The sequence below is a fragment of the Colletotrichum higginsianum genome (assembly GCF_001672515.1).
Source record: "Colletotrichum higginsianum IMI 349063 chromosome 7 map unlocalized unitig_7, whole genome shotgun sequence".
Classification (NCBI taxonomy): Eukaryota; Fungi; Ascomycota; class Sordariomycetes; order Glomerellales; family Glomerellaceae; genus Colletotrichum; species Colletotrichum higginsianum.
The window spans coordinates 1,344,155-1,371,344 of record NW_017263917.1 but is presented as its reverse complement, the minus strand read 5'-3'; the positions used below and the strand labels follow the sequence as shown (position 1 = coordinate 1,371,344).

General features: G+C 55.9%; 7 protein-coding genes across 7 annotated transcripts; 4 read left to right on the top strand and 3 right to left on the bottom strand.

Moving 5' to 3' along the window:
- Nucleotides 1–1,631: 1,631 nt before the first annotated feature.
- Nucleotides 1,632–2,102, bottom strand: CH63R_10091 (uncharacterized protein; the record flags this gene model as incomplete). Its single annotated transcript, XM_018305065.1, has 1 exon — nucleotides 1,632–2,102. The coding sequence occupies one exon, from the start codon at nucleotides 2,100–2,102 to the stop codon at nucleotides 1,632–1,634; it is 471 nt and encodes a 156-aa protein (XP_018154489.1).
- Nucleotides 2,103–5,504: 3,402 nt separating this feature from the next.
- CH63R_10090 (Hpt domain-containing protein) lies at nucleotides 5,505–6,231 on the top strand (the record flags this gene model as incomplete). Its single annotated transcript, XM_018305064.1, has 3 exons — nucleotides 5,505–5,525; nucleotides 5,621–5,793; nucleotides 5,952–6,231. 3 exons carry the CDS (start codon nucleotides 5,505–5,507, stop codon nucleotides 6,229–6,231), a joined length of 474 nt encoding a protein of 157 aa, XP_018154488.1.
- A 1,387-nt stretch (nucleotides 6,232–7,618) lies between these two features.
- CH63R_10089 (uncharacterized protein) lies at nucleotides 7,619–8,389 on the top strand (the record flags this gene model as incomplete). The annotated part of the gene is made up of 1 exon (XM_018305063.1): nucleotides 7,619–8,389. The coding sequence occupies one exon, from the start codon at nucleotides 7,619–7,621 to the stop codon at nucleotides 8,387–8,389; it is 771 nt and encodes a 256-aa protein (XP_018154487.1).
- Nucleotides 8,390–9,349: 960 nt separating this feature from the next.
- Nucleotides 9,350–11,071, top strand: CH63R_10088 (Involucrin repeat protein; the record flags this gene model as incomplete). The annotated part of the gene is made up of 3 exons (XM_018305062.1): nucleotides 9,350–10,166; nucleotides 10,276–10,485; nucleotides 10,605–11,071. The coding sequence occupies 3 exons, from the start codon at nucleotides 9,350–9,352 to the stop codon at nucleotides 11,069–11,071; spliced, it is 1,494 nt and encodes a 497-aa protein (XP_018154486.1).
- A 2,146-nt stretch (nucleotides 11,072–13,217) lies between these two features.
- CH63R_10087 (uncharacterized protein) lies at nucleotides 13,218–14,000 on the top strand (the record flags this gene model as incomplete). Its single annotated transcript, XM_018305061.1, has 1 exon — nucleotides 13,218–14,000. The coding sequence occupies one exon, from the start codon at nucleotides 13,218–13,220 to the stop codon at nucleotides 13,998–14,000; it is 783 nt and encodes a 260-aa protein (XP_018154485.1).
- A 1,995-nt stretch (nucleotides 14,001–15,995) lies between these two features.
- On the bottom strand, nucleotides 15,996–18,283 carry CH63R_10086 (Hsp70 protein; the record flags this gene model as incomplete). Its single annotated transcript, XM_018305060.1, has 5 exons — nucleotides 15,996–16,328; nucleotides 16,403–16,931; nucleotides 16,985–17,236; nucleotides 17,294–17,893; nucleotides 18,084–18,283. 5 exons carry the CDS (start codon nucleotides 18,281–18,283, stop codon nucleotides 15,996–15,998), a joined length of 1,914 nt encoding a protein of 637 aa, XP_018154484.1.
- A 4,699-nt stretch (nucleotides 18,284–22,982) lies between these two features.
- Nucleotides 22,983–25,402, bottom strand: CH63R_10085 (Serine threonine-protein kinase mak; the record flags this gene model as incomplete). The annotated part of the gene is made up of 2 exons (XM_018305059.1): nucleotides 22,983–25,169; nucleotides 25,229–25,402. The coding sequence occupies 2 exons, from the start codon at nucleotides 25,400–25,402 to the stop codon at nucleotides 22,983–22,985; spliced, it is 2,361 nt and encodes a 786-aa protein (XP_018154483.1).
- Nucleotides 25,403–27,190: the final 1,788 nt, after the last annotated feature.

Here is a 27,190-nt window from a genome sequence, read left to right as displayed (position 1 = left end):
GTCGTGGCTAAGATCTCCTCGCTAAAGGACTCTGGCGCAGCATATTCTCATGTACTTGGTAAACGTGAACACGCTCTCGATGTGCTTCGAGCAAGTGCGAGCGCCGTTGATCGCCAGTCCCCGTCGCGTGGACCAATAGGCTGAAAGAATGCAATAAACACCATCCCGCGCTACCCTGGGGATATCGAGTGAATTGGTGAGTACAAATGTCACCGTATATTGGCTATTGGTCGTGCGATATCCGGCTTCCCTCCACTCATGCGACGATCGAAGTCTGGAGGGAAGGCGTCAAGAGGTTCTGTCAGTCAGCCCCTGCCCGAAGGCTGGTCGTTTTTGCATGGATTGTCGCATGCGTGACATCAAAGTCCACCCGACCCAATCATTGGGTGATGATCTCTTTCTTTCGCCGAAGGTCGAAAGGGTCTAGAATTCAGGGTCAAAGAGCGAGTTGTCGCGATTGAGGGCCAAAAATGCGACCCTGGTGCCATGGGTTATCCGAATGGAGTTGTAGTCCGCCCTCAGGCAGCCGCGACATGCCGATTTCCGGTCAATGGCAGCCGACCGTCAAAGTAGAGCGGGGCCTCCGTAAAACACGGTGAATTTCCCCGGCGTTACGGTCCCGTCCTGTCCCATGCATGCGGTCTGGTAGCCGCAATTCTTGGGGCTTCTGCTGGCAGAGCCTCAAGGCAGCATCGGCTCAGAAGGACGCGGAGCTTGCTCAACTCTGGGAAGATGTCACCGTCTTTGAACTTCATCGCCACCGTCGGCTGCCTGGTTACTGCAGTGCGATCAAATCGACGGCCAGGGCGTGCCGCCAATCGGAGTTCGGTCGACGGTTGAACCAAGAGCGTATGTAGTCGGCAAGGACCGCCAACAGACGGTCACGAACCAAAACGTAAATAGGTCCCACACCAAGCACCCTACCCTGGTCCCTGCAGTCCAAGCCAGCGATGACGTCCGAGTGCAGTATGACGTGTGGGAAGCACTCCCCCCAAGACCTAGTGCATCTGCACTGCTCCACCTCGCCATTTAACCACTTCGATGGAACTCAGTAGAGAGGGTGGTCGACAGGACATGTCCGTATTTGCCAAACAGGTCAGGAAAATCTCTTACTTCCGCTGAAATGAACCCGGGAGTGGGGTATCAGTCGTCGGCCGAGAGAGTCTAGCCTCTGTCGCCAGGCTGCTGCTGCTGCTGAGATCATTCTGCAGCGGTGTGGGATGAATGCTCACCGTGTGAATCCCTGTCATCTGGCCGGCACGCCGCACGAGTAGCATCGGATGGCTTGTGTGTTTCTTCGCAAAACCAAGCGGCTTGAATCAGGCACAGATCGTCAAAGTCGTTGAACGGGTATGGACCCTGCATTCTGACCTTCCCCCCCACTTACCTCTCTTGACTTTCCCCTTCACTGTACCTCTCAGTCCTGCCGGGACGTGGCCCCCGATTGTGCGCCGGGCTCCTCCTGCCTTATTTGGGCGTTCCATCGGTGTGGAGAGATGAATATCTGTGTCTTGAAAGGACGACAGCACTGGTCTACGATTTCTCCGTAGATCTGCTACACCACCAAACCCTGGGATGGAACCGTTGAGGGCGAGCTCACACGATCGAGGCATTGCCCACGGATCGTTATCCTACGGATGGGGGGAGGGAAGAATGTTGTGGATGCTTTCCCTGCGGAATAGACTCAGCGAGGTTGAGTCGATGGTGTGCAGCGGGACGCAAGATAAATTATCTCTGCGTCCTTCCTTGGGCCAGGCAATATGCTTTTTAGGTATACTCCGAATGACGGCGAGACAACATCCGGTAGAATAGAGGTCAAACTGAGCCATGATGGATGAGAAGAAGTCGGAGGAAGATAGAGGAATGTGCCGATCGTTACCTGCGACAACGTTAAGCTTGCAAGGCGCTACACCGACGTCGTCGAGGCATCCAGGCCGCCAGCGAAGGAGGTGCCAAGAGGGGCCAGGTAGTAGAGGGGTAAGCCATGTAGGCCAGCGCGGGAAGCAAACTGATAGGTAGGTGGTGTAGATCCACAACCCCAAGACCGGTCTCCTCGGTCTGGAAGACTTCCGAGAATAGGAATGAGTGCGAGCTGGTAGCATAGGATGCTCAACCCGCCGGGACTGGGCGCAGTCGAACAGTAAGCAAGTTAGTTCGAGCAGCGCATTCTCATGACGCGAATACGGGCGATCTTACCTGAGAAAGTTGGTCAATGTGGAAACAGTCTGGAGGTCTAGACCATCCAAGGGAAGACAATGGTTATGGCAAGACGGTGTTATGGACGGAGGATGATGGACAAAAGATCGTCACACCTGATCTCGTGTAACCGACAGGCGTAGTAATACTCGAAAAGGAAGAGGAAAAGGAAACCATTGGAAACGGCTGGCTGGAGTGCCTACAGAGGGAGCTTGACCAGGGCGGCATTTTGTCGTGGGCCAAGGTGCCGCAGCCGGGAGAAGAAAAGACGTGGCGGGATCTATTGCACGGCGGTTGCAACGTCGTTGGACACGGACGCGCAGGTGAATATGGACAAGTTTGCCCAGCTAGGATTTCTTGTTTTCTAGATGCGTTGTGTTAGAAAGAGAAACCTCGTCGACTCGAAACTCATCTCAAGGTCAGCGAACTTACAACGAGCAATCAGCGACATACCTACTTAGTTTGTGTGAGCTTGAGTCGTATGTACAGGGTGAGGTAGCACGAGGAAAAGAGCAGAATGAATCAGCAACGCGGCGGATGCCATCGACCGTGCGCCCTCTACGTAAGGAGATGCCCTGCTCGGTTCTTGTTGCTTCCCAGATGCGTTGCTGCGCTACCCCTACCTACCTTGCGCTATCCACCGTGTAGCTACTATCATTCGGAGGGGGCCCAGGGCGGAAGCCAAAAGTGAAGAAAGAGAGCAAGCCAGTCAGCCCGACTGACGACAAGCACTTGGTTGGCCCTAAGGCAGGTACACTGAAGAGAGGAGCATAAAGATGGGTTAATGTCAACATATGATTGTTTTTGGTGACTGAGGCAATCACCTGGACGCACCCTGAACCGGCGAGGGCTGATGATGCAACTTTGGCGACACCTCGACGAGTTAGTTTATCCTGTATGAGGTCAGGTAGACACGCCTGGACCTCGTTTAGTGGATGGTCTAGCAGCACTTGTCACTGCCCGAACCTCCGGTTATGGTTTCTTTTCTCTAACTCTGCCAAAACCTCAGCTGCAATTCGCAAGTCTTGGTTGACATCCCCATCCCGGTGCATCGAGTCGTCGTCTCTGCCTTGGGATCGGTAGGCAGTATATCTCCCTCCGCTTCCTTCTCGGCTGGCTTGTATTTTTTGCTCTTTCGCCCATGGCCTGAGCCGTCGCCGTGACCCCGAATTCCAGGTCTACGCCTCGGGCCAAACCTACATAATACGGTGGGATTCCCGGGACGAGGGCCCTGCAGATGAAGAAATCGAGCAGCCCAATCCCGCCGCCGTGTGCTCGCCTGACCCTGCCTTTTTAAACCCCCAGTCTCGTCTCCTAGTCCCTCCTCCCTCCCATCGTCACCCCTCCATTGAACCCCTCCTGCCCATCACAGGCCCCAACGGACAACAACCGCTCGCAGCGTCGTGTATCATCAAGCAGTACCCGCAAGGCTTTCGCAACCGTTGGAGGGCAGGCGGTATTAGCTACGCGTATCTCACTCCTCTCGCGTCTCGATCTCTCCCGTCAAGGGACCTATCACCAAAGTAGGTTTCGGTACGCCCTGTCTTTCCCTTGCCCTGGGTTGTTCCACGCGCATCCCGACACTGGAGGAGTTCGCAATAAGGGCCCAACGCCCCGAGTTGCTAGTCAAAAATCGGACTCCAGACCGGTTCCAGATTCGCCTGTTCCCTTTGCGAAAGATCACCTCTCCTCCCCTCTCCCCTCCGCCCTCCTTCCTCCTGGTCCACCCGCTGCCTTCGACCGTCCGTCACGCCTTCCGCTTTTAATCAGCAGCACCCTTAGGCCGTTCCATTCCCCTGCTCTGTCCTGCCTTGGGCTAACTCAGGTACCTGCTCTGCTGTACCTACCTACCTACCTTGCGTACCCACCTAGGTACTGTGCATTCTCTCGATCTATTTCCTTCTCTTCTTTGGCCACTTGCCTCCTTCCTCCAAGCACTTCGACGGGACTCACTACGGGCATAGGTCCATTTCGTCGACTTGCTCACCTCAACTTTTCCCGTGACCATATATTTCTTTCCCTCCATCTTGTTACCCGATTCGCTGACGACTTCGTTCCTCCCCGTCAAGCCTTAGCTAAGGCTGGACCGTATCATCCATATCCTTCACCACCTCGACTCGCACTTCTCACACGATATCCCATTACTCCTCTCCAGGCTCATCTAGAAACTCGTCGCATCCAAAGGACACGCGACTAGACTTTCATTTCGTCAGGTCCTTGACCCCATAGTTCATTCCTATAATTTGTTGGTACCTGTCAAGACACCACGCCGCGCCGCGCCGCATCCCAACTCCCACCTCACGCACGCCTTTGAGAGCAGTAGGTACTTCGTTCAGCCCCAACAAGCCTAGAGCATCCGTACAGAAATCCCAGGAGGTACTTGAAGCCAGGTACTTCGCAGCCACCAGTACAGCTGCATAACCCCACCACACCCAGCCTTCCCCTCCAAAAGAGTCCACCTGCCCACATCACTCACTGCATCCCCCGCCGAAAAATTATTAGACACCTCGGAAGCCCTACCTGCTTCATTGTCCACTCCTTGACACCACCAACCAGCAGCAGCTCTCTCTCACGTCGTCTTATATGCGCGCCCGACCATAATCGGACCCGATAGCTTGCTTACCCTTTCTCACTCTAGGTAGTCCGAGAAACGCTTCATTGCATCCCCAGTCCTACTCGTCTTGGTAAGTAATTTGTGTTGTGTGCGCGCGATCTTGCCTATGACCTTGACCCCATTCCCTCCTCTTCTTCCTTCGCTCCAAATATCCACATCCAGCTGCACACGCCCTGTGGCTGCGGTATATCTCTTCCATCACCACCTGCGGCAGCGCTCGCGGAAGCATAGCGGTGGCGGCAGCGGCAGCAGCAACAACAACAACAACAACAACAGCGCCAGCACCTTTACTTCTCCTCATCCTTACCTCACCGTACCTATCTCCATATCTCTTCCAGCCTATCCCCAAGAACCGGCGCAAAGAGACCGAAGCCTCTCCTTCCACAATCCACCCACCCACCCACACAAATACGCACACACACACACACGCACGCATCGTGGGATCCACCGCCGCCCGACTGAACACTTACCGTTTTGCTGTTGGCTCATATTCTCTAACCAAACTCTTCGCCTAGTTAGCCTCTCCTCTCCCTCATTTCCTCTCCCTCCCCCCCGCGCGTGTCTCCCTGTTGTCGCCAATCATACTCGGTGCTGTCATCTCGGTCGCCCTTGACCACAACCACTCCAACCAAGCATTTATTCGCCCTGCTTTCACGCCTACCGCACAGCAAGCATCACACCTCAACCCGCCGAAATGCCTGCCTCCGAGGACAAGGTATGTGACCAAAACCCTTCACAATGTCATGTTTGTGTGATGGTGTTTTTGGGGCCTCGAAGGCTGTTCTGGGCTAACGCGGCGTGTTGGCGCAGAGCGATGACGGTCCCCTCAGCACTCCCGACTTTGGCGACGCGATTGACTCAGTCACCTTCGGTCAGATCCTGGAGATGGATGAGGACGAGAATGATCGCGACTTCAGCCAGTCAATCGTCTTTGGCTTTTTCGAGCAAGCAGAGGAGACTTTCGAGTCGATGGACTCGGCCTTGTGAGTCGCATCATCACCCCCACTCTACCCTCCCCATTCCCCCTTCTTCCCTGACCTTACCCTCGGCACCAAATGAAGGGAAAGGTCTCGCGAGATGCTAGCATGATTGGATGCAGATGGGGACGAGGCTGACTCCCACTTCTTTCTCATTTCTATAGAGAGGAAAAGGATCTCGAGAAGTTGTCGCAGTTGGGCCACTTTCTGAAAGGGTCCTCGGCCACGCTTGGACTCGTCAAGGTTAGAGACAGCTGCGAAAAAATCCAACGTTACGGCAAAAAGGAGAACGAGGATGGGTCTCCGGAGACAGACGAGGAACTGTGCCTCAAACGCATCACCGAGACGCTCAAGGCCCTCAAGACTGAGTATGCAGATGCCGAGAAGCTCCTGAAGAAGTTCTTTGGCACGGAAGAAGAAGATGATGATGAAGATGAAGACTAAGCCCGTCACGGAATCTTCCCGCCACTGCCACCGCCGCTCCGTGTTCTAACGTCAACTTACCGTCGCCCAGCATTAGAAACGATGGCTGTGACGACTTCGATGACATGGAACATCACGGAGAGCCCGGCTCTCAAGAGGGCTATGAAGCTCTACGACCACCTTGGACCTTGAACACTTTGCTTACGAACCTACCTACCCTCATACCCCCCTCCCCTACGCTTACGAACTTGAATTACGAAGAAAACTGGCATTTCGGCATGGTGAACTGGTTTGGCTATGCATGGAAGATCCTCATTGTTTGTTGGAAGGCAACCGAACGAACAGATGGACGGCCGAGGGCAGCCGGCTGGGACGACAGAAAGGTTCCAAGCACTTGTGTCGTGGGCATCCTCATCTACGCCTGCCATAGTCCTAAATCAACAGCATGCTCACACGGTCTTTACCATTTGGTTTTTGTTTTTTTCTGGATAGACGGAATAGCAGATTACCTGCGGTTTGCACAGACGCGACGCCGAGAATTGCCCAGCTGCTATCAAGAAGCCGTTTTATGGCGTACCTATTCAAGCAATTTCGACCAACTTTCCCTCGTGAACATTATACACAACTTTCGAAGGAAAATGGTTCCTTATTTCATGAATAAGGAGAAGAGCGGCAACTGGTCACGCTTGTCGTGTGGATTGATTTGGGATTTTGAAACGTTTCCCTTTTCCCCCCTTCTTCTTGGAGGAAAGCTCGATACTCCAGGGGTAGGGTGGCAGAGAAGCTGACAGACTACGTCCAATGTCCCGGTGCGGGCAGCGGGGAACCCGTCAAAATTCTACCCGAGGGGCCTTCCTTCCGCCTTGACCGACTGACATCATCGCAAGGTGTGACGAAACCGAGGCCAAAGATCGACAAATTGACGCCATAGTCCGAATCTAGTACGTCTGAACATTTCCCTACGTTGGGGGTAATCCTGTGCCCGCAAGCCCTGTGGCTGTGAGGGTAAACTGTGGACAGAGATTCCACGCCCAGCGCCCGCGTTTCCCGCCCAGCAGCCACTTCGCAAAAGAGTAGACATTGCTCCTGTGATGGATCGCATATTGCTCTGCGACTTTGGTTTATCGACGGAGACATGGCCGGACCTTTTCCCGACATCAGTCCTCGGGCCGGCCCGCGAGGAGCGCGTTGCTTGATTCTCCCTTGTCTCCGTTGGCGGGACCTCGTAAGAAGCCAAACTCTAATGTGTTGATAGATATCCTCGTTCATCGCAAAGCTGGTATCAGAAATCGATACCCTTTTGGACCTTGAACGAGTTTCGGGACCCAAAAATATATAACCGATTGGCTACGACCTATCCCGGTTCAACGAGTCTCTGCCAGCTACGCTTCTCCCTAAAGAAACCAACATGCCTCCCCGACCACATGCCAGGCCATCGCCAACGCACTTCTTGTGCATACCCCTGGTCACTCCAGCCTCAAGGCCTCAGCTGTCCAAGAGCTTGGCCGCCTTCAAGGCGGACGTTACCAGCCAGGACAGCTTCGCCATCCCCGTGGATGCGGTGCGCCCCCTCGGCACTTTGCACCTGACCCTAGGGGTCATGAGCTTCCCCAACAACGAAGGCGTCGGTAAGGCTATCGAGGTCCTCAAAGCTCTGAAACCCCGAGATATCCTTGCTAGCATCAAGCCTCTTTCCTCCGTCACTCGGTTGGCGGCCCCGGCTCAGGCGTCAAATGCCTCCAACGCCCCGCCGCTCTCCTCGCTGAACATAACACTCCGCGGTCTACACTGCATGAAGTCCGGCCCCAAGGCAGACCCCAGCAAGGCATCGGTTCTTTATGCTCCACCGGCGTACTCCGAGGGCATTTTTCAAACGTTCTGCGAAAAGATCAGGACCGTCTTCGAGGAGGCCGAGGTCATGGGCCAGGACGACCGTGGACTGCTGCTGCACGCCACAGTTGTCAACACCATCTACGTCAAGGGCGCTCGTGGCAAGAAGGGCTCGAAGCTGACTATCGATGCGACGGACATACTCGAAAGATACGAGGACTATGTTTGGATAGAAGACATGCCCGTGGAGAAGATCGCCATCTGCCGTATGGGGGCCAAAAAGATTGAGGATGCGGATGATCAAGAATACGAAGTTGAGGCTGAGATTGACTTCTGCGCTCAGCGGTAAGCCTTGGTTCGTGTGGCTTCTCATACGGGTTCCGATTTTGCCTGGCACCTAGGGACAGAGATGCGCCTGGCTTGTTGGAAGTGGATCCTCTGCATTGCAAGATCTTGGCTACGTGAAGCAGCTCGTGCTGTAACAGTCGATGCCGTATCAAGGAGAGTTTTGAGAACATTTCTTGGAAGACTCGAGAACCTGTCTCAGGAAGTCTCCTTTACATGTTGGCCAGGTAGCGACCGCGACACCAAGTCAACCAGACATGATGCTGGAAAGATATTGAAGGACCGATCGCAAGCCTCAAACTCAGTACAGACAATAGAAGAAAACATGAACCATCCAGCCAAGCAGATTACCAGCTCTATCAGTCTCCAGCGGCAGGGCTACTATGTTAGAACGCGCACCACTTACAGGGTTCCCTGGATGATGAGTCCGCAGCAAACCGATAAAACCACCGCACAGCCCCCCCACGGCTCAGCTCCGAGCGCGCGGCCACAAGCGCCGGGCCGCTAAAAATACCGCTCCGGCGGGGAACTACGGACCCCCAACGACACAGAGAGGGGGAGGGAACCCCTGTTGGCCCCCAATGACAACCTTAGATCCCTGGAGCACCCAAGAGGTATTACTTGCGACGACCCAGGCTCTTTGCGAGGAGGCTTCACTTCCAGTTCCCAAGGCGCCGACCAACCATCTCGAGGCGTCCCTTTTTCGCCATTTCGCCTCCTCCCAGGCCAAGGCCAGGCAGCCGACGACGACTCTCCCATCTCTACTGCCATCCTCTGCCGCTTCTTTCACTGCCTAATCCACGAAAGAGAGAGAAGTTCCGCATAAGCGAAAACGGGGAGGGAGAAAAGGCAAAAGTAGGCCCGTCAGATTCTCCCCCTCATCCACGCCCGATCGCATCTTTTTACCTCCCCAACATGCAGGACCAAGACAGCCGGCCCACGCTCGTCCTCCCCCGCCGTCCCCATGACGAAAGATAAGAAGCTCGGTCGCATGTCCACGACATCGACGGAGAAGCGCCGCTCCTTCATCCCCGGCGGCGGCACCAACAGCAGCAGCAGCGGCGGCGGTGTTGGCAGTAAGGACAACATTAGCGGCGGCGGCAACAACGCCGGTTCTTCCTCGAATAAGTCGTCATCGCAAGGCGGCTCCAGCACCCACGTCCTCCACACGTCGAACCCGCGCACCGGCAGCGCCGCGAACATCATCGCCCCGCCTCCCCGCGCCCACCACGCCCCCGCGAGCTCCTCCGCGAGTCCTAACCCCGAAGACCCGGCCTCGGTGCCATCCAGCAGTAGTAAAGATGTCAAAGACAAGGACTCGAGGCAGAGGGAGGCCTCCGGTGGCACCTCCGCCGCCATAGGCAACATATCCAACAGCAGCACCAGCAAGGACAAGGACGCTCGGATAGCGCACCTGGAGCGGGAGCTCGAGATCATGGAGCATGAGTTCACGCGCGAGCTCGATAAGCTCTCGCAGAACGAGAGCGAGACGGCTGTCTTCTGGCAGGCCAAGCACAGCGACCTGAACCAGCAATTCCTACGCGCCGACGCCGATCTGCGCCTGCTCCGCCAGGAGGCTGAGGCCTGCGACGCCGACCGCGACGCCCTCCGCCGCGAGGCCGCCGAGCTGCGGGCCCAGGTCCGCGGGCTCAAGGAGTTTGTCAGCACGAGCACGCGCACCAGCGGGCAGACGTCGGACGAGGTCTTTTGCGACGGCATGATGCGGCTGAGCAACGGGTTGCAGAACTGGGTCATTGTCAACTTCCGAAAGGCCAAGCTGGGTATGTCCATTTCCCGACCAACCGGACTTCGACGGTTCCATGCCGTACGTGGGAGGCAGTTAGGTGGAGGGTGACGGAACTCTAGAGAGCTGACTGTGGAATGAACCAGACATCGCTGCTGCGGGCGAAGATATCCGCGAGGAGCTTGACCGGCTGGTGCCCATGTACGCCGACCTCGAGCCCTCGGCCAAGGTCCACATGCTGCAGTCCGTCGTCTCGTGCGTGCTCGTCGAGACGATCTTTGACTCGTACTTTTTTGGTTTGCCGAGAGAGCAGGCCGAACAGCTCAAAGCAGTGGAACGGACCCTCTCCAGCTACGGTTCGTTTTCCTCAAACATTTTTTTTTTCCTTCTTCTTTTTCTTTTCTTCCAATAAAGCATTCTTTGCATGTTTTGCTTTTTGACAAACTTGAGAAACACGATGTCTGACCTCGGACAGTGGACTCCCCCGAGGCCATCAACAACTGGCGCTCGACGACGCTCGCCCTCCTCCACCGCGAGGCCGAGGCCAAGATGCGGGCCGAGACGTCGGCGGCGACGGACCGCGTCGTCGCCCGCGTTAACCGCGTCCTCGACGCCCTCGTCTCGGACGCTCCCCCCGCCACGGAAGCCCGCGACGCCGCCCTCCGCGCCCTCGTCACCTCCGCCGCCGACCTCGCCCGCCAGCTCGCCGTGCAAAAGGCCGTCTTCCGCGTCTTCGTCCCGGCCATCGTGCCCCACCAGCGCACCCGTTTCGACCCAGCCACCATGGAGGACATTGGCGGCGAGGACGAGGACGAGCTGGCGCGCCGTGACATCGCCTGCGTCACCTTCCCCGGCGTCATCAAGCGCGGCGACGAGAGCGGCGGGCACATGCAGTATCAGAATGTCATTGCTAAGGCTAGGGTATTATGTAGTCCCGAATAAAAACCGATGTCATGATATCAAGCCCTTTTCTGTCTCTTTCTCTCTCTCTCTCACACTCTCACACACGCACACGCATATATGCACATGTTTCCTCCTTTCATCTCGTAGGCAGACGCGACCTGGGTCTTTTGAACATTCTGCATATGTGGCTCAAACAATTTCCTTCATGACGTATAACCAATATCTAGACGCCAAACACATGTGAGAACTGCACATTGATGACAGCCTCGTCACCTACCACTGCTCGCTCTCCCCTCTATCGGCGGCCGTCGCCACCGGCCCGTCCACATGGTGCGCCTGCAGACACCACCGCCACTTCCATCCTTCCCGCACGCAAGAGAAGACGGGCTAAGCCAAAGGATCTCAGCGGTCCTTCGTATCTCGTTCTATCATGAACGGCTCACGTCTCGAACCAGAGATTCCCCGTCGTAGAGAAGCGGCACAACTCCCGGCGATACCGCATGCCGGCCAATCGAAAGACTCGGTTCCCTGCGATTGAACCTAGGAGACACGCAACCACCCCCCCTCCCACCCATCCGAGCGGGGTTGATCTCTTTTCCTTCTTTCCCCTTCCCCCCACTACCGTCACATCATCCTTCGGCTCAATCTGATCCCCTCCGCCCATCCGTCAAAGGGGGGTGATAGGAAGGGGGTGAGGCTCTGCTGAACCTCTCCATGCTGATTCTCAGTCGTACCAGGTCAACGGGAAGCCCCACTGGTCCTGCGCTGGCACCTGACACCTATCTGCTGTCCTGCATATCTCTCGCCCTTGCTTCCGTGTCGTACTGTAGGACCACCGCAGTCTGATCTGCGTACCGTGACTGATGCATCAATCCAGTCCTCGGACAGGGAACATCCAGATAATGTGTATGGAACAAGCAATAGTTTATCTCTCAGATAACCGATGTCTATGTCGACTGCCGCGAGAACAGACTTGTTGCCCCTTTTTTGCGAATCAGTTCAAGCCCTCCGGCCTGGGTACAGAAGTCGCCGTCGAAGCTTGTCCCAGCAAGTCAACAGTGGTACTGCAGCACGCCGCAGAACACCCGCTTACTCTGGCCCCCTTGCCTGCAGGCCCCTGCTCCCTTCGTAATGCTAGTGCCGCTGCCATACACGTGGACAGCGCATAGTGGGTGACTATCGCCATCTGTCCAGAGTGAACAGATAGCCGTCGGCGAAAAAGAGATGGGCTTCTCGTCCAATACTGAACAAAGTCGATACGACCCGAGACTGCACAGCACTGATCTTCGGGAGCAAGAGCTATTGCTTCTGAGTTGTGGCATCTTTATGGCGTCAAAGATGCCACCGGAGCAGCTGATCGGACACGAACTCCGGCTCGATGCAATTTCTCACGAGATCGTCGATCTCATGCGGCGGAACACAACGTCGGGGAAGGGTTCCTGAACGAGCCGAGCTCCTTCTTCCGAGGAGATGATCGTAGTTCAACAGACCGCTCGGAGCATCGTCTAACATGCTTGTGCTTTGCTTCGGAGGTTGATTGGTAACATCAGACTGGCTGGAAGAGCTCATTGCCGGGCTTGTAGTCGGTGTGGTTAGCTGTGACTATCCGTCTCGGACGCGCGCCGCCGGCCGCAAGTTGCATGGGGTGTGCCAGCCTTCATGGGGTAGTTGGCGGGGGGGACGCCATTATCCTTAAAAGACAGAGAGGTGTCCCCGATCCTCGAAGACACAAGCAGAGAAAGCGAGTTTGTCTTTCCTCCACCTTTGGATCTCTCCAACCGCTTCAATTTTTTTTGTCGATTTGCAGGGACTGCACCCTCGGCACTTGCAATCCTGTCATTGTTGGGCGGTATCGTTCTTCTTTTGTCCAAGTGCAGGCACTGACCTGCAGGAGCTGCTGGCGAATACCAACCGGCCAGTGTTGCCCCTCTTGTGAGCAACCCGAGCGTCCCCACTCCAACAATTCAATCATCGGTTCTCTTCCTCTTTGTGTTGTGCATCGATTCTCGACTTCGGAATCTCGAGCTGGGTCTCTTCCGTTGACCTAAGCCCGTCTGGCAACGGCCGGCAGGTTTCCCTCGTTCTCCTGTCTTCTTTTGTTCGGGCTAGTCAGGCTTGCTTCGACAGGGGTTTGCGTCCCCCGATCATCGACCTTCTTTGAAGTTCCGACTGCGACTTGCCCGCCATGTCCTTCAACGACTCCGGGTCCGAGTATTCGTACTATTCGTATTCTTCGGCCGGGTATGCTCAGCGAGACGTCGATGGCTCTGCTCCCCGATACGCTTCCAGCATCCATTCCTATGCCGCTTCGTCTTCTGCTTCGCAAGCATCCGGACATAGCTCCGGCAGTGGCAGCCAGAGGTACTATACCCACACGCCAGTCACCGGCTTCTCGTACGACGAGTATCGTATGCCTCAAACGTACTCTGATACTCCACCTCCGTCAACGCACACTGCACTCAGCACCTTCCACCGAGGTGTCCAGCAGCAACAGACCGCTGCCCTGCCAAGCAGACGCATGCTGCATTGCGAATTTCAACCTTGGACCGGCTGTCAGCAACAGTTTCGACTTGACGACGTCGGTGCCTGGATTAGACATGCCGAGGACGAGCATCTGCAACGCATGTTCCCCACGGAATGCATTTGCTGGTTTTGCGACGATATTGTCTTCAGCACCCAACGTTGTTCCGACGCTGGGCTGAACTTCACCCAACGCATGGAACACATCGCGGGCCACATCATGGACGGTGATCATTTCGAGCACAGGCGACCCGACTTCCACTACCTCGACCATGTATACAGAGTCGGAAAGATATCGCGCCAGGCGTTTGAGCTAGCTAGAGGAGCCAGTGAGGGTCCCCGAACGTCGGGGGTTCTGCACCCAGCGGGTTGGAGGCCAGCCAGCCGTGAGGCAGCAATCGTCGTGACGGGGGGCGGTAGACGACGGCCTAGGGAGCGTCGTTCTTGAAGGGGGGTTGAAGGTGATGAATCAGTTTTTTTTTTTTTTTTTTTTTTGACGCTGTTGTCGTCGACTTGTCTGCCCTTGCATGCTGCGAGTGCAGTGCAGTCGATAATTCTGGACAAGTGGGTAACAAATGCCTTTTGATATCGGAGCGGGCCGAGAAGCGGCATGGTCGATCATGCAGTGGGGGGCGGGGGCTGTAAGTTTCCCGATTTGCCTTCCAGGCTTTTCACGGACGGCGGCAAACGAACGTTCGTCTGATTTATCCTTCTGTTAATAAGGTTTACTAGTACCCATATTGTCGGGAATCCGCGCAGGCTCGCCTCGAAGGAGGCAGTGTACTGCAGGGACCCGTACGTCGGTCGGTCTGTAACCTGAAATGGCCATCCCTGTCTTGTATACCCGGAGCCCGAGGACATGTGCGAGGCTTGAGGCCACCCAAAGAGACGAGGCACACTTCGGTGTTAGGTTGCCTGGCAGATCGACCGAGGCGGCAGATAGGAGGGGAGGCAATCGGACAAGGCGGACGCCTGTTGACATTCTGTGAGGCTTCATCCCCTCTTCCTGTGTGTCCACGGTGTCTGGCGCTTGAAGGTTGATGATTTTATGACTAACTTTCTTCGGGTGTTCTTCCTTGGAATGATCTGTTACACACCTCTCTCTCCCGTTTTACTTCCAGAACCTGAGGGCTTCACTCTGCACAGGTGTTGAAGGATGGGTCTGTCTGATAGTTTGGGTCAGAGGTGTATGTTCATAATGATGGATGTACTTGGACGGAGGCCCTCGGGCAGCTACGACCCGTCAGACTGCCAGAGTGTCAGGCGCTCACCTCATCGGCCCCCCTTTCCACTGCAGGGACTGCTCTTTTTGGTTTCGATCCATGTCTTCTGCCTCAAACAGAAAAGGAAAGCAATACTCCCCACTCCCCGCCAGCGTACTTAGGTCGCCAACAGCGGGAAAGCGGGCTCCAAACAGAGTTAGGCAACTAGACCTTACATGGCATGCTTATATTTCCACTCAGTACTTTGATCAACATGTCGTTTTAAGCTTCTCGCCGAGCAGCCGACCCATCTAAATGTATAGAGAGACAGAGATGTAGAGAAAAGGCCGAAGTGGAAAATGAAAGGGCAGACGTCTAGGCATGATGTCTCCCACATCCCGTCGTGTATCTCAAATCTCGTCGGGCCAGCCATCCGACCAGCCAGCCCTGCCTCCCTTCCCTCGTCGCCTCACTAAACCAGTCGAGCCAATGACGGACGCAACCACATCCATTCCCGGATTCGACGCCCGCCAATGGGGCTCTCCCCAAAATAGGGCTGTGTGTGGTGTGGCGAATCCCCCTCCGAAACACGCACCCCTCTCGCCAACCACCTCCATGTCACCTTCTGTCTGCTTTTTACACAGCCTCACTTGGCCCGGAAGGCGAAATTTTACGACCCAGCCCGAGGCTCGTATGGCGACGTACGCCTCGGCATCGCCGGGATCGCTGCAGTCGTATTTCGTGCCGTCTCGGGTTGGAGCAAGTTGTTGTACGAGAAAAAAAGAAAACAGCCCCGTGAGACCCTGAAATTTGCACGCCCTGGACGACGGTTGAAGACCCTCCACCCTATCTGTGTATGTCGGGCGAACATGTGTGCCTCACTTACCTTGTACCGTTTCCCAGGAGAAACAGGCATGTTAGAGTTACGGGCTTGTCTGGAACCAAGCCCAATCAGTACGTCTGCCAACCTCGACTCGAACAGCCATGCCTCACCACTCATGCGTACGGACGCGTCAACTCTTGTGGCTCAATATGCTTTTCGCTTGGCGACCTATGCAGTATGTGTGTTCTTCACGAACTATATATGACGAGAGTTGCCTAGGTGAAGAAGCGGGCGAGTGCCTCCTGCGATGTCTCCGCACCCAAAACTCCTCCCGTGCAGTTGACCTCCTCCGCTGTCTTCCCTCCCTGTTCATTATACCCCGCCAGTTCGTCTTCCGAGGGTTACGCCCGGTCGCTTCTCAATGGAACTCGGCATCGACGCGTCCGTACCGCACGCCGTCCACCTTCAACTCGAAACCCAGGCCCGCGCTGTCGACAATCATCTCGAGTGTAAAGTCGAGGTTGTCGAATTCCACACCACGTGTCGTCGTCAGCCGCGTGAACAGACTCCTAGGCACCGCGTTGAGATCGGTAGTTAATGTGCACACGTGGATGAGGTCGCGCGTGTACGCCGACGGTGGATCGTCCGCTTCGCACGCGATCAGGTCGTCCGTCACCAGTAATGACTGCCCGGGCCTGAAATTTCGGGTGTAGTGGAAGGCGATAGGCGACAAGGGTGATATTGCCTCTCCCTATTGACAGAGCGGTCAGTTTTTGTCCTCAAAAGTCGACTGAGAACGGGGGAACCCCGCCAGCACCAACTCACTTTTGCAATGTGCCACTGCATACGGTCCGACACCATCCATCGCTCCCATAGTGGCGACCAGTATCGCTCGCTGACCGAGTGTTTCTCTTCATCGTACACCGTTGCGTACGAAGTGCCATAGTGGTACCTCGCCTTACGGGATATCACCATGTTACCCTCCAATCCTCGCAGGACTGCTCCTCGGACAACGGCCGTCCAGGCGTACACCGGCTGCATAACCTCGATCGAGCTCGTATCCTGCAGTGCCGTCACACTGCCGTGAGTCGGCCGTTCGGTGTACGGTGGCGGCGCCGCACTGGTGAAGTGGGCCTTGAGTTTCCGGTAGAGATAGTCGCTCTGGCCGAATCCTCCCACCAGCACGATGCCCGAGACGACACCGCCCTTGGACCGGATGCCTGTGACCTGGCCCTGAACAAGGTCGCATACTTCCTTGACGACGGGTTGGAATATCTCCTTGATCTCGGCAGCTGACATGACCATGAAGCCGCAGTCCAGACCGGCCTCCTCGTCGTCGGGCAGACCCGGAAACCTACGCCCAGTTAGAGAATTTCGCTTTCCAAGTTCTTGAAGGGAGAGACTTACGGCACGTTGACTTCCTGGTGCTCGTCCTCGTTGAAGTTGCGTTTCACAAACTCTTCAAAGTATCGCAGGCCCATCTGCCACGTCTTATTTTTCTTGACCTTCATCTCGTCGAAGCGGCTGTGGCCCAACTTGTTTCTGACATGCTCCTCGAATCTGTAGTTGAGGAATGCACTGCCGCAGAGACCACCGGTTCCGACGGCGGACTCTTCTACCTTTAACGGCTTTAATGATATAATCTTGTATGCAATCAGACTGTAGTCACAGTTAGCGGTCTTCACGGGCTCGACTGCAAGGCCGCTTCGAACTCACTCGACAGTTCCACCACCGGCATCGCACACGATGAAGTTATCCCCGGCATTGAGGTGGTTCGGCTGGATTGCCTTCAGCGTGTACACGGCCGCAGCTTCGGGCTCGCTGATCATCTGAATTTCCGATTTGGACCCCATGCCCGCTCGTTCGGCCGCTTGGAGCGTTGTGTTTTTTGCCGCGTCGGACCACACGGCCGGACAGGTCAAGACAAAGTCAACCTTGGTGGACTGCATAAAAAACTCGCCATATCTTCGGGTCAGGGTATCCATGGTGTGCTTGTAGACCTGGGTGAGGTAGTCGCTCACGGCGTCCAGGACATTCTTGTTGTAACGTTTCAGCTGAGCCGCCGTTTCCAGCGGGCTAACGTAGAAAGGCAGCTTCTGTGAGCGGTCCAGAAACAGTTTGATGCAACGAAGGCGCGACTCTTCAGGCTTGAACTGGAAGCCCCATTTCACCATGGGCTCGGCGCCGGCGGCGGCGTTTGCAGGAAAATCATAACTGATTTCGGTGGGCACCTTGTCAGAAGTGATGCCATTGCCACCGGGCCACGTCTTGATAATCTCGACATCGTCTGGCGTCGAGGTGTACACGGCGGCGACGCTGACGTGACTGTCAGCATGCCATCCCAAGTGAAAACGGCCATGGTGAGGCCGTCTGTGCTTTGACAGGTGCTCAAGGCGAATCGGAAAATGAGGGGCAGCATTGAATGCATAGTCGACGCATACTCGAGCAGCGCTTCTTCATGAAGATGCTCAAGTTTCAGTGAGGTGACGGAGGAGATGCGACTCACCCTGAGAACGTGGTTCCGAAATCTACGCCGACAATTAGACGATCGGTGGTGCCGAACAGTTCACGAGCAGGTTCCCGGAGGGGAGGGCCATTGATGGCCTCAGTGGAGGAATTCGGCGTATAGTTGGTGAAGTAGCTGCTCCGGCTGGCCTGGTTCCGTGTACTGCTGGAACTCGGCCGAAGCGGGAGGTTGAAGCTCATGGTGGCAATATCCGGTATATGCGCTCAAACCCATAATCTGCGGGAGCGGTCTGAAGGCAAGAGACAAAGCGAACGGGACAAGCCCTCGCTGGCTGGCGGCTTATGGTTGTGGATCTGAATGAGAAGAAGCGATTACGAAATAATGCGGTTAGACGTCGTCGGGAGTTGTGCGCTAAAATGAAGAGTCGGGATGTTGATCGTCTCTTCAGGACAGCAAGGCTACGGGACCATGATCGTGGGGGGATGGAAACGGTGGAGGAGGGGTTCGGTTCTGAGGTGGGCGGGCGCGCTTGGGGGGAAGGGGGGAAAAGGAGGGAAAGTGACTGGACGAGTCTCAACAGTGCAGCGTCAGGTAGCGGTAGCTCCCAAGGAGCAGAGAAGAGGGACCCCTAGCAATGACGACAAAAAGCGACAGAAATTTGGATTTGATGGATACAACGTGCGTTTGAGCCACGTCTGATGACCTGAGAGGCCCTTTTGCACGAGCAGACGCCTGTTGTCCTTTGAGTATTCCTGCTGCCTAATCGAGTTTCTTGGTCGTCTCGATGGAGGAATGAGGATGGGAGACAGTGCTGGCCCGGTCGAGTAAGGTCGAGGTACTCTGTACCCTTAGGCTTTCCTACCTATGTAGCTGAGATCAAGCACCAGCACTACCTAGGTGAGCACCGCCCCACCAATGTGCCTATTTGCGCCGTCGAAAGGGCTGAAAGCGCGTCCTTGGGCTGCTTCAGAAGTGCCAGCTGGTGCATGCTCCCGCAGTTGTTACTGGCGCTGGGCCAGTGGTCGAGTCGCATGTGCAGGCCCCAAAAGTACCGTGCTTCGGAAAGCTGACATAAGCCGTCAAAACTCGGAAGAAGTGACCCAGCGAGTCTCCTGTCATGTGACCCGGACTGACATCTCGTCCGAGGGCCGGAGAACTTCCCGAGCCTGCATTCTTGGCACGTCTCGCTTCAACGAGGCCGACGTACCACGCCTCGTCAGTCATCCCAAAAAGGATCGATCAATTCCATCACTTACTTGTCTACTCTCAAGAACGACGTAGGCGATGACGAGCGCCTGCTGCACGTTATCTCTTAGAGAAAAGACTCGTTGTGATGGCCCATCCTCACTCGGCGTCTATGCTGTCTTCCGTTAGATGCACCAAGAGAGGAGGTTATACAGTGGAGCTCTTGACCATCGAGCCTCGGCCAGGAACGCCGAGGACACGGGACCGAAAAAATCCATACCAGCTTAAGAAATTTATCGGTCGATTTTGTTCTCGTATCGAGTTAACGCTGTTTGTGGAGCACACCGTTGAGATGCGCTTTGCCAAGGCACAACTGGGCAACAACAACTTCTGAACCCCTCCTCTCTGACGCAACTAGCCGACGCGGCAGAGGCCCCCGACTACGGCAACGGCCCTTCAACAACAATCTCATTGGAGTCTGTGCAATCGCCTTTTCCGTGTCTCGACTTTGGGCAGCACCACCCCATCTGCAAGCGAGAGCAGCAGCACCAGCCGCCCCCCAAATCTCACTTCCTCGAGTGTCGTATACCACCGAAAATGCCAAAAAGGTATGCGATTAGGAGGAATCGAACTTCCATCTCCTCGGAGCCGGTCGAGAGGCCACAACGAGGTATTCTAACCGTTAAACTATAATCGCTCGTCGATGAGGGTGCCGCCGGCGCATGGTGGAACATGGACCCGCGGGCGTGGCTGACCTAGGGGTGGAGTTCGCATGGAGCCTCGAGAGAACGTGATATCTGACACTCAATCCGCCGACGGTTCAGCAAAGGTCAGGTCGGACGCAGGTAGGTGAGGACGAGGCCGGATGGCACCCAAGTGGTGGAGACATCCATGGAACAACTCCTTCGTCACAATGGTTTGGTCAGGTCTGAAGAAACCAGAATGTTCAAAGTCTGGGCGAGTGTGGCAGCCCCGAAGAAAGTACACGAACGGCAGTCCTCGGACACACAATCTCGTGCCTCCAAGGTCGATGAGCAAGGCGGATAGATTTGGACGGGATGGGAAACACACGTCTAGCCCCAAAGGCTCCATCCCGTGTCTGTCTCTGTTTGCAAGCACCCGAACGCTTAAAATTGCGACCCGAGAACTGTTGCAACCTTCGGGCCGTTGCTGGAGTGGATGATTGCGCTGTGCTACCCGGCACCCCTCCCCGTCCACAGTGTCATTTCAGCCTCGAAGCGGCTTGTGTGTGATATCTGGGGGTTTGTTGAACTCTCAACGCAGCCGTGGAATATCCCTGTGCCGGTGCTCTTTGTTCCGGGGACGACTCAGAAGAGTTGACGTTGACCGGTTGCGCAATGGACATTCTGGATCAGCAGACGCTGATGACGCTCAGCGAGTTTTGTTCTGGGCTATCTATAGGTTCACGGACACGCACGTAAGCGGCAGGGCTAGATCGGCCGGAAGACACTCCGACGTTGGACAGACAGACGGCCGTCCGCCCCGGTCTTTGCAACCCTCTTTTTTCCTTTCTTTCTATTCTTGCCCTCGATCCGAGACATCCAAGACACTTGCTTCGTTTTCCCCCCGTCGAGAGTCGAGACGAATCTCGACCGAGATGCCGAGACCGCGGCTCTACCCGCGAGGCACAGCGAAAAGACAGACAGTACCGGGAGGACCAGAAGAAGGAAGCAATGGTTCTCGGGTAGATGATGATCATTATCTTCGTGATGTCTTCGACTTGGGGGTTACCAAGACACCTTGAGACAGCTCTAGTCGCCGACGGCATGAGCGCCTCCCGTCGGAACGTTAGATGACCCATGAGAGAAGAAAAGAAACAGCCCGGCATGGTGCGGTCTCGAGACCCGGGACTCAAAAGTTCGAAACGAGGCTGGATCATTGCTTATACGTTGAGGCGAAAGGAAGTTTTTCGCCGTCGTACGAATGACACGCCGTGTCCTTTTTGCTACCGAGTGCGTGCTGCCAACGACTCTCAGGCGTGAACAAAAGTTGGTCGAAATGCCAAATATGCAACCAAGCCAATCCCTCGAACGCCCATGCAACTATGTACCTGCCCCTTATAACCGGTAGCAGAGCTCAAGAGTCGATCACTCTCACGAGGGTCACTTACCCAATAGACCCCGGGATGTGACTAAATACCTGGACCCCCCCCCCCCGGATGGTCGCCTTTCCAGATAGCCAAGGCTCGTAGATGGCTATAGACTCACTCGCCATCATCCAAGCAATGGCAAGCACACGACACGCCCTTCAGCCGTACAAGCCCCCCCTCCCAAGAAAAACCACACAGCCTCCCAATCAACCTAACACCCCCGGGCATCTCCCGCCACAACCCCCCCTCCCCATCCCGAACCCCGTCCTCCGGCCACCAAGCCCGGCCGCAGCAAAAGCAGCCCAGGTCCCGCCTCGTCCCCTCCGCTCGCCTCACCTGCGCCTGAGCCTGTACCTAGGTAGCTATACATACATGCCTACCCAACTGGCACCGCGGCAACCTCACCGCCGCACATGTATCGCGCCCCATTTCCAAACGTCTGCCGTTGCCCGTATTCTGTAAGCATATCGTTTCGTCCGAACATCCCCCCCCCTGGTCAACTCGCCGTAGCCAACCGCTTGCCGGCCCACCCACACACATCCCAACTCCGCCTCTCTGGCGCTGCAAGGTACACATTCACCACTCACCACTCACCAATCACCACCACGTTGCCGGAAACGGACCACCGGGGCCGTGGGGAGAGGCGTCCAAGCCACACCCGCGCCCGCTCGCGTGTCTAAACCGTCCCAAGTGTCGATTTAAGTCGAGAGTCAATTCCAAGTAATCACTCTTCCCCTCTCCTTTGCTGCCAGATGTAAAGTTTCCCCCAGGAAGCAGAAGCGGATGGTTCGTAAACGGTGTGCATCTCTAGGATACGCACCTATTATTATGTATGTAGTATGGTGGTGATAGCAGGACTCCAAAGTTCGTCCGCCTACGTACAGTTCCTCCAATCCCCCCCATCCTAACTTATTTGCTTTTATCCCACCTCATTTCTCCAAACCAGCTAGTTAAAATGATAGTTTCCACGCGAGTGCGCATGTGCAGGCGCGGGACTCTCAGCCCTTGCCGAGTAGCTTCGATAGGGTCGCCCATATGTATGCCATTTGTGCTTTTCGCGGTCCATATATGACAAACTATCCGTTTGGGCATCTGTCGGCCACAACATGGCTTTCCCTGAGTCGTCTGACGTGTCCAGCCCGCAGAGAATCTAGAAAATCTTGTGCCCTTGTCCTTCCTTGTACAGAATTGTGTGACCATATTTGACCCTTTATCTTTCCCCCCCAATCCCTTGTGAACCGTGTTCTTCTTCCAGATTGGGAGACCACCACTCCTTGCCCGCGTGAGCCCCAGGAAACAAAGGAAATATTGGCTTTGGTAGGGTACACCTTGAGCATCCCTTCCAGTCTATAATGTCGGGTATTTCGAAACAGATGAGTCGATAAAAAAGAAGGAAATAAATATATGAGCAATGACGGAAAAGCGTGCCGCCCTGTGGTATCGAAGATATCGTGGAATAATCGAAATGCCACCCTGTTCCCCAAGGACATGGGCAAAAAAGAGAACCGAGATCCGGATTAAAAATCGCCTCCATTTGCTCGGTGACGTCGGTACACCGGTAAACGCCAAAAACACCAGGTCCATGCATGTGAATACACAAGAAACTTCTGCGATGAAATCTGCACAGCCTCTAGGGCGCCGCCTCAAAACCGGTTGCTGGCCGCCCAAATGCTGGCAGAGGCCGAAGCAGCCCATTCGCTCTCCTCGTACGGAGGCGTGGGCCACTTGTACTGGTTCTCAGTACCGTGAGACTTCTGAAGGTTCAAAGGCTTGGGCGTGACGGCTTCGTGGTTGTCGCCGAAAAGTACCGAGTTACCGTTGGCTGAAGGAGACGGGGTCGGATACGGGTTCACCATGGCGACGTTGCTGGCAGATTGACGCAGGCCGGGCTTCCCATCCTTCTCCATGCGGTTCATGGCGTGGTGGGTCGAGTTGAGAGCCTCGTCGAGCAGTTCGTCTTCTTCGTCCGGGGCGTCGTAGTGCTGGACACCCTGACGACGGGTTCGGCCCGAAACCGGCCCGGTGCCTCTTGCAGCCACCATTAGGTTGTCGACAGATCGCGGCTGGTGTTGCGGCAGGGAGTGGTGTCTCTTTAGAGCGCTGCTGGGGTTGATGAGGTGCGCGGGAGGGACAGGAGCATGGTCTTGGGTCTGCTGAACGTCTCGCAAGGCCTTGTCAAGGGGTTCGTAAATCTCAGTAGGCTTCGGCGGGGGTGTAGGCGCGTTCTCGATCACCATGGAGGATCTGTTGCTGTTCCAAGGGCCGCAGCCTGCCTGAGCCTCAACGTCATCTGAGTTGGGCGACATAGGGGCCTGGTGCCTGCCCGAAAAGCGACGGGCGCGTTTGCGAAGGTGTGAAAAGAAGCTTTCCTTGTGACCGTTGGGCGGCGATGCAAGGCCCCCATTGCCGTTGAGTGCCCTCTCGGCCTGCTGACGGTGAATCTCGGCGTAGTTGTTCGTACTCGAGGCAACCGACAGTTGCCTGCCAATCTTCTTCTTGTCGTCAATCTGAACATTACGGTGCCGACCGTTGGCGTACGAATCGTTGTAGGTGACGCCGTTTCTTGCCTCGGCGGTAACAGCATCAGATAGAGGGGAGATGGGACGGATTGTGGGGAGTATCGGCATAGGGGCGACGTTTGACGGGCCGTTTGTCCAGGTCGTGCGTTTCGACTGCGCAGGGCGGGTCTTGGCAACGGGGACCTCATTTGTCGTCTGCGAGGGAACGGGGGATGGTCTCGGGGTCGATTCCTTGGAGATCGATTGGGGGATGGCAACCTCGGCGCTTTCCGAGCGACCGATAAGAGATTTTCTGAACCAAGACGGTTTGGAAGACGTGGGGGTAGAAGAGTTGGAATTGCTGCCACGGCCAAGATCAGACTGCTTGCGACCCAGAATTCTTGAAGCAGAAGACTTGGGCCTCAGGGGATCAACAGCGTCGGCGAAGTACTCGTGGGCAATTGCCTGTGTCGAAGTCGGGCGAGTCTTGGGGTCCCACATAAGGCACCACGTAACGAAGTGGCTCAACGCAGCGGGCCACTGTGGCTGTTGCAAAATCGTATCCATTGCATGGGGCGCCATCTTGGGGAACGAGAACCCGAGCTTGCCGGCCAGCCTGGTGCCATCCTTCCATTCGCCGCCGCCCACGCGGGCACCCGACTTGTTGTACCAGTTTCCAGGGCTTCCCATGATCTCGCATACTCTCCAAACTTGGTCGACCTCGTTTCCGCCGGGGAAGAGTGGCTTGAGGGTGGCAATCTCGACCGCCATGGCACCAACCGCCCATATGTCGACTGGGGCCGAATATTCGCCTGCACGGAGAAGCACCTCGGGTGCACGGTACCATCTCGTCGAAACGTATGTTGTGTAGGGCAACTTGGAGTGTGTTTCGCGAGCGAGGCCAAAGTCGGCAATCTTGACGGTGTAGCTCGGGGGCGTGGAGGGAGGGGTGACGAGAGCCGAGTACCTGCGGAACGACGTGACGGCGTCCTGGTGGGCAGAGGTGGAGACGAGGATGTTCTCGGGCTTGATGTCGCGATGGAAAAAGTGGTGAGCGTGGATGTGCTCGAGACCCTGCATGATCTGGAAAAGGATGCTCTTGACGCTGGCGTTGTCCAGACACTTATGGTCCCGGGCCTTCATCAATTGGTACAGGTTACCCTCCATGTATTCCATAGCGATATGGAGCTTCTTGCTGTAAGGGTCAAGGAAAATATCGAGCGCGGGGACGAGGTGGACGTGGTTGGGAAGGGTCTTCAGGAAGACGACCTCGCGAAGTTCCAAGCACGGGGTGAAGGACTCGAACGTCTTCTTCATGGTTTTGATGGCGACCTAGGAGACGCACATTGTGAGCTGGTGTGACGGAGCGGGAACGATCTGCAGGAACTTACCACCGTGCCGCGGCGAGCCACGCTAGCACCTGCACTACGGACTCGGGCAAGGACGACGCTGCCGAAGCTACCATCTCCAATCTCCTTGAGCACCTCGAACCTGTCTTCGAGAGCCATATTGCTGGCAGGGTGGGATGTTGCCCCTCTATGGGTCAAATCGTGTGCGACCGTCATTTTTGTGTGGTTTTTGGGGGGTGATGTGATCGTTGATTCCAGTCAAGATCCTCGTGATGACGGTGTTTCTGGGGCGGGTCAGCTGGTCAAGGCCGCTTTTCAGGCGTGTGAGCCTGGACCGTACCAATGCTGTGCCGAACTAGGAGGAGCTCTTTGCAAGAGCCGCTTGCGAAATCTGTGGCATTCAGACCGGTAGTGGATGGAGAGTTATCCGTGTCGTGCCTGCAGTTGTGGTACCGGTAGTAGTGGTGTAGTGGTGTAGTGGTGTGAAGAGTTGTTGAAAGTTGAAGCAAGGAAATTGGGGTGCGTGTGTTGTCGCTTGTATTGGGTCGGAACAGTTGATGTTGGAAATAGGAAAAGGACTTGAAAGAGTGTGCTGGGATGGACCAAGAGAGCGAAACCAGATGAAGAAGAGGAGACGGCGAGGGGAACAGGCGAAGGCCAGGAGGTGGTCGATATTATTAAAAGGGCCAGGTAAGGGTCCAGGGGGTGGGAATGGAGCTAGAACCAGTCGATCGGGGATGGATCCTCAGACGTGGATATCCAGAGGGTACCCGATGTTCTCGGGTGCGTGGGTCGAGATTGCGATGATGAGGAAGCGACCCTGGGAAGTGGACGGGGGGTTGGGCGACGGCAGACCAGGTTTTGTTGGTTTGGTCTCTTTGGGAAGCGCGTCGAATTGTGCGTGTCAAGGTCGGCGGCGGAAACGAGGGGGCGAGAGTTGTGTGAGCATCAAGGCACGGGGCGATATATCTGAGTTGGAAATGTGCGTCCGCCTCCGTCTGCGATGCTTGTGCTCAGGTGCGTGGTCAAGATATTTGCATGGAACCGCAATGCAATCGCGGACCCGGCGGCAGTTGATCGATGCTTTGCTTGACGAAGAGCTAATCTGCTGCTGGGCGGAAGAACTGTGACTGCGACGCACATGAGTGTTAAAAAATGAGGGACGAAGAAACGGACGAGAGCGGAAGGGGTCAGGGAATCTGGGAAGGAGGGGGGGAGGGGATGAGCAGGCGAGGCAAGGGAAAGGGAGAGCAGGAATGAACGGGGTGACGAGGGTCGAGGGACGGAGGTGTGCGCGAGAGACTGAGCTGTGAAAGTGAGAGGATAGAGGGAAGAAACCCACACGATCCAGCAGAGTGATTCACCGTGGACCCGCGCGTCGGGATGGGCGAGGACGAGGGCGATGGAGCCAGCAAGCCTGGGACGAGAGAGAGGAAGAGGTACTCCCGCGGGTACAGTGCTGCGTAACCCGAGCCAGGGCCAAAAAAGCAGTGCAAAAAGCAGTGTAGAGTGAAATTGATTGAAGTAACCAGGAGGAGATGGAAAAATGGAGCGATGAGCCGGCCACTATGCCGTCAAGGTGGCCGGGAGCCCGTTCTTAGCATGAATGAATGAATCTGGGGGGTGTGAGAGAGGAAAAGCACTGCGATAGGGGCCCAATTTCGCTAAGGACTCCGGGGGGTCGTGCCTTCTTTTTTTTCCCTTTCTCTGTCTCTTGAGTTCCCCCTTGCCCTCTTGCTCCTTTTGCTCTGGCTGTCCAATTTGCGCCGGAGGGGTGCGGAAAGGAAGAAGGGGGGTGCAGGTGCTCTTGGGAGGAGACGTCTGGGACCTGAGCCAAACAAGCAGGTAGGTGAGGTAGGGGGAGAAGACCAGGGCCAGGCTGTGAGTGTGAGGGTGGGACAGAGTGAGTGCCTTGTCTTGCCCGGGGAGGATTAGGTAGGTAGGGGAGGAAGAAGAAGAAGAAGAAGCGTGTGCGTGCCCTTGTACCGGGGGGAAGTCGTACCA